The sequence below is a fragment of the Aphelocoma coerulescens genome, chromosome 3, assembly GCF_041296385.1.
Source record: "Aphelocoma coerulescens isolate FSJ_1873_10779 chromosome 3, UR_Acoe_1.0, whole genome shotgun sequence".
Classification (NCBI taxonomy): Eukaryota; Metazoa; Chordata; class Aves; order Passeriformes; family Corvidae; genus Aphelocoma; species Aphelocoma coerulescens.
In genome coordinates this window covers 24,080,657-24,093,760 of record NC_091016.1, presented here as the reverse complement: position 1 = coordinate 24,093,760, position 13,104 = coordinate 24,080,657, and the positions used below count along the sequence as shown (strand labels likewise).

At 44.5% G+C, this 13,104-nt stretch overlaps 1 protein-coding gene across 1 annotated transcript; it reads right to left on the bottom strand.

Moving 5' to 3' along the window:
• Positions 1-1,885: 1,885 nt before the first annotated feature.
• On the bottom strand, positions 1,886-12,613 carry SLC30A10 (solute carrier family 30 member 10). The gene is given in 6 exon segments (XM_069009505.1): positions 1,886-6,712; positions 7,468-7,704; positions 11,136-11,219; positions 11,675-12,440; positions 12,442-12,501; positions 12,503-12,613. Coding segments are annotated over 6 exon segments (1,734 nt in total). The 3' UTR covers positions 1,886-6,236.
• Positions 12,614-13,104: the final 491 nt, after the last annotated feature.

The window sequence follows — 13,104 nt, the reverse complement described above, 5'->3', positions numbered from 1 at the left end:
GCGCTTGTCTCTCGCACGGCAGCCGCGTTCGGCGCGGTCGCCGCTTCCGCTGCTGTTTCTCGCTCCCCGGCCGTGTTTGGCGCCGTCGCTGGTGGCCCATGCTCCACGGCCTCACCCGGCGCCGCCGCCCCTGTCCGCCGCTCCGCAGCCGCCGCCGCTTCTGGGTTTTCCTGTGGCGGCGTTGCTTCTGGGTTCGCCGCCGGCTGCGCTGTTTCCTGGTTTGGAACCGCGTCTCCCGCGGCTGGCGCGGGCAGTGCTGGCGGCATGGGCGGCGCAGGCTTGGTGCGCTCCACACGGCAGAATTGCTTGGGCATCCACTGCTCTAGCAAGCTGAGCAGATCCTCCATCCTTCGGGATAGGTTCAGTAACTCTGTCAGCAAAGGCAGATGCTGCATTAAAAGGTCGATGGCTCAGTTCTGCGACTGTGCAGAACAGTCCAGCGCCAAGGAGGGCAGCGGACCACACCCAGGCAGTCTTGGCACACTCACGCCCGGCGCTACACCCACTAAGAAGTTAGATCCAGGTGCATATGCAACCGAGCTAGGAGCCACTCTGGGGTCCAATTGGCTAAGCCGCTGATTTGCGGCCCTGGATAAGCCGTGGCTGCCGCCGAGCTGAATGGCAAGGCAGGCTGTGCGCCCTCCCGCTGCCCCGACCCCCCCACCTCTGCCGGCACAGGGTCTCTGGGGGCCGCGGAGTCCTGCGATTGTGCAGGGTGAGCCGGTGCAGGCTCTGCCTGTGGAGCCGGGGGGGGTTTTCTGAATCCACCATCATTTGCCCTGGAAGCCCAGTCAGCAGGGCCCCCCTCGCACATTCCTCCGTCACTCATCACCGAAATAGGTGAGCCAGCCCTGCTGTCACAGTCAAGGTCTGTCAGCAGAAAAAATAACGAATGCCAGGTTTTGTATAATTCTAACGCTGCTGGGTCCCCAGTTGGGAGCTCCTGTTGGACAGCATAGCCGAGTTCCTGCCATAAGGCAAAGTCCAGGGCAGTATCTCTGTTCATGAAAAACCCTTTTAAGGTAGCCCAGTCTAATAATTCCTGAACTGAGTTTTCAGGAATGGAGGTGTGCATTATACTAAACACACCTTTCCAGACCAGTACCACAGTGTCAGTTTGTGAGCCACTGTTTGCCATTTCTCAGTCCTGTCGGACCTCCCGGTCCCAGGGGGGAAGGGGAACAGCGTACTTCTAGAGGAATTCGGCTTGGCTCACAGCAGCAGGACACGTCAGAGAGTGGAGATCACATCGGGCAGCACCAAATATTACCACAGGCCTGGTTCCTACGGTATAGCACCGTGTCCTGCAGCCATAGGGAGGAGGAGGAGAGAGGATCCCGCAGGCAGGAATTGTGCAGCAAGATTGATTTATTTAATTATTTTACAAACTCTTTTATAGACTTTTTTCTTCATAGTCTAATTGGACAAAGGACCAGCCACCCCTTGGGGGTGATTGGCTAAAATCCTAAAACATCCATTGTCAAAATATTTTTCTACTATACCATAAACAAGACTTTTCAAGGTTGCAGGTGGCTTGGTTGTTTACATTCCCTGCTACCTCTTCTGTGAGAGAGGAAAGTCTCTCACGGACGTAGAAACTAGCAAGAAAATCCTTGCTAGCAGCATTTTTGTATCTACACAGGTTCAACTTTCTCCATGTGGCAAAATGCAAGGCTGCTTGCAGAAGAAAAGCTTTTGAATGCTGATCCCCTTTTCTTCTAAATACATACAAAATTTGCAATATTAACAAGCTCACAGGTTGAGAACAAACTTCATTCATACAAAGATCCTAAAATTATCATGTATTGCTAGCATACATCAAGCTCAGAACAAAGGTTTATTTAAAAATACACTTTATTTACAAGACATTCAAACTTCATTTTGATAAAAATATAGCTGTACATAAAACCTTAAGTCATTTCTCACTAATGGTTAATAAAACCCCAGTGAGATTCAGCAATCATGGAAATTACATTTTGGCACATTAAATCACATCAGGAACAGAAAAACTGGAGGAAATTTTTAAGCAACACAGCTCCATAAATGTAACAATCTTTTACAGTGACATTCTCACATCAAGGTATCACTGTTCAAATAAAGTATTTAACATAGAAAGTGCTTCCATTGTACAGCAGAGTAAGTAGTAGAACCCATAGGAATGTTCATAGCTTTTGAATTATCTTTCACTAAGCTTTCCCCCAAGATGTTAATGACCAAGGAACCCTCCTGATTTCATTTTAACTTCCCACATTTAGAAATCAAACTTTCTTAATAAGTTGATTCAGTTAGAGTGTTCATAAAGAATTTAAATATACATAAACACATGTGTTCCTATCTCAGGATGACTACTTAGATAACACTTCTACACAGACCACACTACACAAAATAGTCCTTGGAATAACTTACATCAAGCCATCCATAGAACTTGGATAGTGAACTTCACTTTGGGAAAAATTCAGGTGCTGGTGTGGTTCCTTCAAAGTTCAGAATAAAAGGGAGTATTCAGGACAGTAAGCATTATAACCAGGAATGGGAGAGGGAAAGAATAGGAAAAAATAAAAAAGGGCAAAAATTGGTTTACAATGGTAAGGTGTGTCACATAGCAAAACCAGAAAGTGGGTGTATTTTAATAGAGTGCAAAATTTAAACCTATACGTAAAAATGTATTTCTAATCTGTATTATTGGTACACCCCCATGACCAGACTATCAAAACCATCCTGCTTTTACTGAAGAGACAACGAAAAGAACATTAGGAGGAAAAAAACCACACTTGCACTATGAGTCAAAGTATTGTAAAGAAGACAAGGAAAAGGTGGTAAAACAAAGGCAATACTCCTGAAAATAGTAGCAGTTTTCTTTATAATGAAGAGCAAAGGCAACGCCTACATTTAGAGAGCTACAGAAGAAGAAAACATTAAAAATCAAATTGGCACTTTTGGCACATAAGAAAAGGTGAAAAGAATTGATTCCCTTTAAGAAAAAGCACATGACTGATGAAGGCCAGTAAATTGCTTTTGCTTTCAATGTCATGTTAACTTATTCCAGGTTTCACTTTTACTCCAGAATGATCTGGCAAGCCTAGCAAAGGTTTCATCATCATCCTACTAGGTCACGTGTATGACTGGCTATGGATCACATCCACAGGAGCTGGACAACCAGTTGAAAGTCACATACAATTTAAGCAGATTTCCTTTGCCACCAGCAGCAATGGACAGAAAGGGACAATCATTGCAAGAGAACGTGAAAGCCACGAGAGACAATCACAAGGCAGTGGTTGAAGGGGACAGAGCAGCACAATCAACCTGCACTTGTCAGGGAGGCAAAGCAATTCAGCTAAAGAGGGCAGAACAGAGCTTTTATGACAGTGCAGTAGACTACAAAACTGAATTTAGAGCAACTGCCCATAGATAAGGGCCAACATGGAAAAGTACTATATCTCAAAATGAGGGAAGCCTGCCTCAACAGAATTAGAAGAGATATGCCAAGAACTGAAGGGAAACAGGCCAATACAAAATACACACTCATTGGAATGGAGCCTCCCACAGAAGTAGAAGGGGACACACACTACAGGAGAAAAATATTTTGTTACTGAAAGGAAGGCAAAGATGCTGGTCAGAAACCTTAGTTGAATACCCTGAAAGTCCCAACATTAAAAAAAAAAGCAAGGTTTATCTCATAAATAACACAGCTCTGTTGGTTTTGCTTGCTTGAGGAATAAAGCAATTTTAAAATCTGTTTGTTTTCTAGATAAGAAGATTTCTATAAGCCTAGTATTTTCCCATTTATTCACAAGCAGCAGTTACAGTACATTCAACCAGACAAGAGAAAAAAAGTTTAAGGATGTTATTTCATTGTATTTTCAGATTACAACACTTTTAAAAAATTTTTAAAATACATAACCACGGTTTTAACACTGGAAGAATAAAAATTGTCCATTTTGACAAATGCCCCAACATCACACATACTAGTTTTTTTTAATCCCAGAGTAAATACTGCCATTCCAGCTTTCAACCATTTAATAAAATGTGTGTGTGTATATATATATATAATTACCTAATTTAGGACACAAATGCATAATTATGAAAGGGTGCTTGTTTTAGAGGATATCTGTGAAGAAAGTTCTCCCACAGACTTTGTTGTTATTTTGGGAGCTGTCTATTCCAGTTCTCAAAAACATGATAAATATATTTTTCATTTACATCAAAACACCATCACAGATGAAAATAAAGAGGAAAAAAAAAGAACAGAACACAGGGCTGTCTTACTTCACAGCACATGCTTGTAAAAGACAGAGCAATTCTTATGATGTTTCCTGATTTACATTAGCTGGTGCAATAACTGCCAAGCAAGATCCTGCTACTGCCAATGGAATCAAAGAGGCTGGAGGATCAAGCTCTTAATTATATTAACAAATAGGTTAATTTATATAATACAAACTTACAATGAAATAGTATAAAATGTCTTAATTCACCCAAAAATTTGTTTAAAAGGGGTAATTACGGTTCCAGAAATGTTCTATTTAGACTGGAATCTCTGCTTCAGTATATACCGCATTCCAAGCAGTAAAATATCATTCTGTGTTTTAATATCCACTGAATTATTGCAATCATCTTTATTAATAAGGAGTTGGCTGCTTTTAAGCCATCCTTACAAGGAGGTCCTGGTATTTTCCCAGCCCAGGCTGGAAATCAATTTGCCCTTTCTGTTAAGGCGTCACTGAGGTAAAGACACCACTATTTAACAAAGGTGTCCCTTTGAATAAATGGATGAAATTGCCTGTCCAGGCCACACAGACCATTGAAAGGCTGCTTTTGCCAGCAAAATGTATTTGGAATCTTCTGGATGTGATCTGCATAGTCAGGGAGACCAAGCACTAGACTCAGTGTGGATTGGGTAGTGAGTCTCCTCTCCCAGAGCCCTGTGAAATGCCCCTGACTGAAATCCAGCACTGGTGACAGGGCACATCACCTTGTTTTCCTTAGAGCACCCTTGCATACCTTCAGAAAGAGCAAGCAGCAAAAAGATAGTGAACTCCTTCACTAAATATGCTTTGAGAGACACCTTTGGGCAGGGGGAGGAAAGCCGGGGCAGAGGGTAAGGTTCAGACCTTTAAAACCAGCCAAGAAGAAATAATCGAGACTAAACCAGGAAAAATTTCCTGGTTTAATTTTTTTTAAAGCTCCCTCTGAGTGATAATACTGCATATGAGACTTTAAAGGTGCTTCCTTAATTAATACAATATTAAATTATGTCTTAATAATAGAATTTCAGAATTTCAACTGTTCATAATAAACACATTAGCTTATTTATTCAGCATGAATAATGACAGACTAAGTGTTAAAGATAATGCAATCATCCTGCACAATGATGAAATAAGACTATGGCTCTTAGAACTTGTGTTGTCAGGAGAAGGATAAAAAGACTTTGAAAAGACTGAGTTGTACAATCACAGCAGTGAAAAATATAATAGTTATTTGGATGACTGCCTGCATTTCCATTTGCTAGAGTCCATACAGACAATGTTAGTAGGTATTTATTTGCTTTCATGAAAGCAGTCTATTCCTTAGCACATTCATCTATGATTAGGCTGGGACTCCAGTATTCTTTGTGGAGAAGCAAAACCAGCTTCTGCTCTGTCCCTAAATACAGGAGTCAATCAAAAAAACAACACAAGTCAAGATTCCTGAGTGCTTCCCCTTAGATACTCTTAATTTCATTCACAAACCCCACTGGCCAGAAGTGTTACTGTGAAAAATGAACTGTCCATGCAAAAATGGGGTTTAAGGATCAGTAAAGCATCTCTACTGAAGTCCTTTGTAAATATACAGTGCTTCAGCCCAGCACAGTCATTAACTGGCCACAGAGCTTTTAAGAAACAGCTCTCTTCAGCAGGAAAGGCCAGAGTTTCTCTCCCAGTGCCACTGGCTGTGAATGGCAAACAGCAGTCCAGACAGAGAGCAATACACTCAATCCACTCTAACTGCAGGAATTCACCCTTAGTTTGGTAAGGAACTGGGTAAGGCTGCATCACAAAAATCTTAGATGAACACAACAGCCTTGGTGGAAATCTTAACCCTTATTTCAGGTACAAGGGGGATTTAGGTGTATTTTGGTTTACAGCTAAAGCACAGAAATCTTTTTGCTACACCTACATCAGCTACAGTGACTGATGCCCCCCCTCCCAGCCAGGATATGTTTGCTCCATGAAAACATGACACAGAGCAGAGGGAATTGCCTAAAATCGTGTACCACACAACTGTGATTTGCCATCAGACACGTCACAATTTTTCACGTTTCTCACGCTCTCCTCTGCCACTGGGTCCTCCACAGGAATTTCAATGTCACTTTTCCTTGAACCATTGTCTTTGTGCTGTGTGGAAAGGCAGATTTCTCTTTTCTCCATGTAGCCATTTGTTTTAGCCCTGGGGGGCTCCCTCTGGCTGCAGCACAGCTGAGAGTCACAAGCTTTTGAGATGCAGGGTGAGCTGCACAGTAGATGAGAAGTCTTGTGGTCAACATACTCAGGCTGGATGGTCACAGAATGGACTCCTGCGTCGTGGAAAATCTTCCGTATTTTGTAAGCAGCATCTTGGTAATCAGAAGGGGTTTGGCACTTGACATGAAGGGTGGCAATATTCTTCCCACCTGCAAGCTCCCAGACATGCACCTCATGGAAGCTGCTAACCCCTGGTACACGAGATAGTCTGTCAGCTGGAAGACATAAGAGAAAGGTATTAGGGGCTTTGGTGCACTGATTAATGATCAGCTGTCTCACTAGGCGCCCTATTCAAAAGCAGCAGTGTCAAAACTATCATTTTAGAACAGATATACTTGATAAAATATGTCTGCTCCCAGCTGCCTTCAGTTCAGCCTCCAGGTGACTGCATGAACAGGCCACCCTTCCTTTTGGATTCACCCACCCCTCAGGCTCCCTAATGGCAATTACCAGCTGTTCACAGAGGAAACCTTACAGCATCACTTCCTCTATCAAAATCCCACATCTTCTGGTTTCTTTAACCCTTGAGCATGATGGAATTCCAGAAATACCCAGTGCTACTCCACAATTAACCAGTGTGAACAGCACTAAGAGCTACAAAATTACCCAACCTTAATGGAAATTTCTAAGATGTTTTGGCAGCCTTTCAGAAGTAGCCACTGCAGGGTTGGAAAAGATTGTAACTCAACATTGTTTTTTTTCACAAATAACCAACACAAAGCATTAACAGCTCTAGATCTGGTATGTTTGATGTATTGTTGGAGTACCACATTCTCAAAATGCATGCTTTAACTAATCCAGAGAGATTTGAGTCATGTTGCTAGGACACAGGCATGTGACTGTTTCTCACAGTTCTTGAGAATTTAGAGCTAATATGAGTAAATAATCCAAACATACCATTCCACAAATAACATATGCATTGAAATACATCATTAAAATTAACAGCATTTCAACAACAAATTTGACTTACTCAGTACTTGCATATTAACACCTTTGGGGACCATCTGCAGCAAAATAATTGAGGTCTCCTTTATAAGTGGAAATGCAGAAGACAGGATGATGAACACCATAATTATTGTCAGGCTTGGATCAATGTAGCACTGCCAATTACACGAAGCAGCCTCCAGAGGACGTACGTAGAAGATAGTAGCAGTAACTACCACGACCACAGATCCAAGTGCATCTCCCATAACATGCAAAAGAACACCTGAAACAGATGGCACAATTTCCATTAGTGGGATAGGTTTGGGTTTTTTTGCTTTGTTTTGGTTTTTTTTCCTGGAGGGGAATGTAATGCTACATTTTTCAAGCATGTTCCACTTGACATGAAGAATGCAATATTCCAGCCATTAATATCAAAACCAAAGTTTTCAGTAACAGCTTTTGGAAAAAAAGCAAGGGAAACACTGACTCTGAAGCACTGCTGTTTAAGTGGGATGCATTATTAAGCATGTAGGGTATGCTAGCAACTGCTGTCCAACTGCAATGCCATGGCAACACAAAATGTGCTTGCTTAAATGCATGAAGATTATTAAGAGACCCTGGCACGTTAAATCTAAATTAAAAATTGATTACTAAATTTATCCCTTCTACCCTGGAAGTTGAGAGCCATAGACTACCCTCAGCAACAGTTACCCTCCCCCATGAGTTTCTGTGACACCACTGAAATCTGAAAAATTGCCTAAGTGAACTCTAAGCTGACTCCAAATACCCTCAGACCTCAATTTTCGGATCAAGCTTGATTACCAGTCATATTGTTCCATCAATATTACTAGTCTTCAGACCTGCCAAAAATCTAGAGTCAGTCACATGGTTTAGTGCCTGGACTACTCTAAATTGAGGGGAATGCTGGGTACCTCTTCTTACGTCTTATAAAAGAAGGTTTTGTACAAAAGGTAAAGACACAAAACCGTAACATATTTAGCTGCTCTTTAAACTACAATAACCAAAGCAGTTTGTCTGCTATACAGTTACCATAACCCAAGAAGTCCCTTTTTTCTTCTTTTTCTTTTTACTGCTTTACATAAACTTTGCTCTTCCCATCACTTCTCAAACACACTCCATTTTTGTTAGTTTTTACTGTTCAAACTCAGATTTTACTCCAACCCGTGCCTGAATTCCGAACATCTCTCTCTATATGAAGTTAATTTCTTAGTCAGTACTTTTTTTGGGGGGGGAAGCTGTGAAAGAAGGAAATGAACCGTCTCCTTTTAGCAACCCTATCACATACACCCTCAAGTGCTTCACTGCCATTTAATCCCTTCCTCTGGGCTAGGGAAGCTTTAAAAGGCTCCCCCAAAACTCATTAACAACACAGCAAAGAGTTTTGATGATGCTGGATACTGGATTAACCCTAGAACTGTGCCTGTGCTGCTGTTCCTTGCCAGCTCTGCACATGCACCTTTATCTGTGTGAGAAATGAAGGCCACAACCTCTGGAGCTCCTCCAAATCACTTGGGTCAGATAAGAAACTACAAACTCCTAGTGAGTCCAGCTCTTTCTGCTGGAGTCAGGCATGTTCTGCCCCATTTGGCAGTCTACCACGGGGTTTTACTCCTCCTAACAGTGTTGCAGTGTTTCCTTTTCATTTACAAATAGTCCTGATTCAGCATGGGCTATCAGCTGTTGCACTAATAAGAGGCACAGGCAGGATGCAATTGCATTGCCCAGGCAACTAACAAGAGAGCACAGCTTATAAAGAACAGGAAAATGTTTCAGAAAGCCCTCTTTTGAGTTAAGAAAAAAACTAACTATGTCAGAATTTTGATGAATTAGTAATTGAGAATACAGAATTTGGAAAAATGCTTATTTTACATTCTTAACATCATTAATATGTACATCTTGGTAAGGCATCACAGAATTAGGGCCCAGACAGAAACGAACCCATTTCCCTATCAAATCCCAAAGACTATGATTATAAGCTGGAAGTGAAAATGAATATATACAAAATGAAAGCAGTATGGTAAGACCACAGGTAACAGTTTCCAACAACTTGCCTTGCAAAGTCTCACTGAACTACTCTGCATATGCTCAAGAAGTAAAAGGAGTAATTTCACACTACAATAATTAATCCTGCCCGGCAGAATTTATGGATTCCTGTTCCTACCAGTTCTAAAAATCAAGGAATCCATCCCTCTGTCAATCCATTTTGTTCAGCCATGTTTTTCAGGGAGGCTCGAATTCCACAACAAAAGGATTTTTTGCCAGGTGATCATGAAGTATAGCTATGTAGACAAAATGAAAAGTATTGATTGAATCAGAATTTCAAAGACACATCTTTATAACTACAGAAGCAAAGAATATTTATAAAGATAATAAAAATAGATTTTGTAAAGGTGACAAACTGAAGTAGCACTTAAAAATTTCTTTCTAAAAATCAAAGATGAAAAGTATCTTAAAATAACTGTCACAAAACTTCTTATTCTTCAGACATTTTTGAAAGCTTCCAGCATCTTTATACCTAAGCACTGTCATTCAGGCAAGCAAGGCCTTCTCTAAAGTAATTGGTTCCTCACTCTTCTCGCCTCCATCCCTGAGTGTGACAGTTTGCTTATCCTGCTCAAATAATGTTACCACTATAATGCCATAATTTTCAGTGACACCAGCTTCTGGTCATTCAGGCAAGTGTTGTGACTCTAGCACATGGTTTGATTTTCAAAGCATCTTCCCTTACAGAGGCATTTGTGTAGCTGTGCAAGCACTTTTGAAAGAGAGACGGTCACATATACACACAGAAAAAACCCCAGCAAACCCAGGTGTCTGACTGCCACATTGACCTCTCAAGCTGAATTTATGCAATGCAAACTTACACAACCTTAGAGGAATATCAGTTGCTGAGAGGTGCCCATAAGAAGCCTGAAACTACTGTTCTGATTCAGGTTTCTGACAGTCCTTTCCTTGGGGACAAACTCCGTATTTCATATCCTCAAAGACATCTGCTTTTTGCCCTGCTCAGAGTACACACATAAAAGTGTATGCATAGAAACGCCTACACAGACAGGGAGAGACACTTGGGGAATTTATTCCTAGGAGGAGCTTTATGCTTCACTCCACAGATTCCCAGACACCTGTTGAATTACAACGTAGGAAGGGCTGATCCTGTCACAGACTCTCACAGGGATGGGTTCACACTTCAGGGGCCTGCAAAAACACCATGCTGAAGCAGTGGTTTCAGAATCCTTTTTCTTATGCTGACAATAAAACATTATCAGCCTTGGGATTTAGAAGGATTTCTGTTTTCTACCCAAAAGCATTTTAAGGTTGAAAATTGGTCAACTACTACGTCAGTGACACTCAAAAATAGCTACCTGTGTTACCTTCCTGTAAAGCCTGCAATGACTTGAGCTTAGTGCAATAGTTTGTGTCCTTTCCAAATGTTCAGCTGTACTCTTCTAAGAATAAAAATCAAAATGTGAGCACACTCAGAGCCAAATCAGCATGACACTATTTCGTTACTACTTATGCTATTTCATACAATCAAAACCTTTCCAGCAGAGATAGCTGGATCCAAATACATAGAAGTGTCCTGGGGTTTTGCTCCCCTTCTTGCTGATATTTGTGTGTGTGTATGTAAATCTGAAATGAAAGCCATAGAGTTTGAAGTTAATATAACGTTAGCAGTATACTCCTATGCCATACCTCTGATGTTCAGTGCTTCAGACTTTTTCTCTTTTTTCTTCTCAAACCCCTCTTCAGGGCTCTTTTGGTCATTTGGTGAATCACCTGCATTCAAAGAAGAAACGCTGTGTTGTGTATAAGTTCTACAAACAGAAAAAACATCAAAACCAAAACCTTCTCAAAATCAACTTATTTCAAAGATGACAAGAAGAAAACATAAAAACGAGTCAAAACATTTCCCGTGCAGTTCCCTGGGCAACGCCTCCTTCCCCCATCCCGAGGGGACACCCAGAAACCCGGGGCAAAGTACAAGGTGAAAGAGGCGGCGGGTGCCTGAGTGGGCTTAGTGAAAGCCCCCGGGGCCCACGGGTGGCCTTGGGGCTCTGAAAGGGCCCAGAGGATTGGGCCAACATCTCGGCGGGTCCCGAGGGAAAACGAGAGGGAGAGAAGGGGTGGGGAAGGGTACGGAAGGGTGAGAAGGATGCTGACGAGAAGGAGGGGTGGGGAGAGATGCGGGACACAAGGGGAAGGCGGGGTGGCGAAGTGCAGCCGAAAGGCACCTGCTTCATCTGCCTCGCCGTTCGGGCTGCCAGCGGGCACGTCCCGCAGCGCGGCGGCCGCGGGCGGAGGAGTGGACGGGCGTGGCCGGCGGCAGCAGGCGCCCCAGTCCTGGAAGACGAGGAGCCCCACGACGTTGACGGCGAGGCCGAGGGTGCCGACGATGAGCACCAGCTGGGCGTCGTCTATGGGCTCGGGCCGGGCGAGGCGGAGGATGGAGTCCACGAGGATGGTGAAGCAGAGGGCGGTGAGGAAGACGGCGTTGCTGAGCGCTCCCACCACCTCGGCGCGGCTGTAGCCGTAGGTGGCGCGGGGACCGCGGCGGCTGCGGCGGGCGATGCGCCCGGTGGAGAGCCCCACGCAGAGGGAGATGAGGTCCGAGAGCATGTTGAAGGAGTCGGACACCAGCGCGATGGAGTTGCCCAGGTATCCGGACACCAGCTCGGCCACGAAGAAGCCGACGGTGAGCACCAGCATGAAGATGAGGCGGCACGTCTTGCCCGAGTACCGCCCCATGGCGGCCGCGCGCTGCCGCCGGTAACGCTCCGCGCCAGCGCCGGGCAGCGCCGCCGCCCGCCCGCAATAAGAGCGCCCGGCCCGGCCCGGCCCGGCCCGGCCCGCACCGCCCCGCCCGGGGGCACCGCCCCGCCCCGCCCCGCCCCGGGCACCGCGGGCCCCGAGCGGCGACGGCGGGGGACGCGGAATCGAGCAAACGCACAATGAACGGAAGACAGATGGGCCGCGGCGAGGCGCGGAGCCGGCCGGCGGCGGGGGAAGGGCCCTCTCGGGCACGCACAGCTACCCGAGGCTGTCCTGCCCGCGCCCCTGCCACCCCGAGACGGTGAAGTTCCAGCGATCCAGTAATTACGGTCCTTTGGTGCTTTATTGGGGACGAAAGTGCCAAACCAAAGGACAGAGTGTCGTCTACTGAGCTCGCTCATTTCCAGCCACCAGTCTTTAAAGAGGTGTGTCAAAAAGCCGAGCGAATCCTGGGCTGCATCCGGAGCAGCGTGGCCAGAAGGCTGAAGGTGATTCTCCTCTCCTCCACTCTGGTGAGACCCCCACCTGCAGTGCTGCATCCAGATCTGGTGACCCCAACAGAAGAAGGACATGGAGCTGTTGGAGCAAGTCCAGAGGAGGTCACAAAGTTGATAGGAAGACTGGAGCACTTTGCTTAGGAAGATAGGCTGAGAATGTTGGAGCCGTTCCTTGTGGATAAGAGAAGGCTGTGGAGAGACCTCATAGCAACCTTCCAGTATCTGAAGGGGGGTTGAAGAGAAGCCTGAAGAGAGGGACTCTTCCTCAGGAACTGCAGTTATAGGACAAGGAATAATGGGTACAAATCGAAAGAGAGGAAATTTAGGATGGTAAAATACTGGCACAGGTTGCCCATGGTGGTTTTGGATGCCCCATCCCTGTTAGTGTTCAAGGC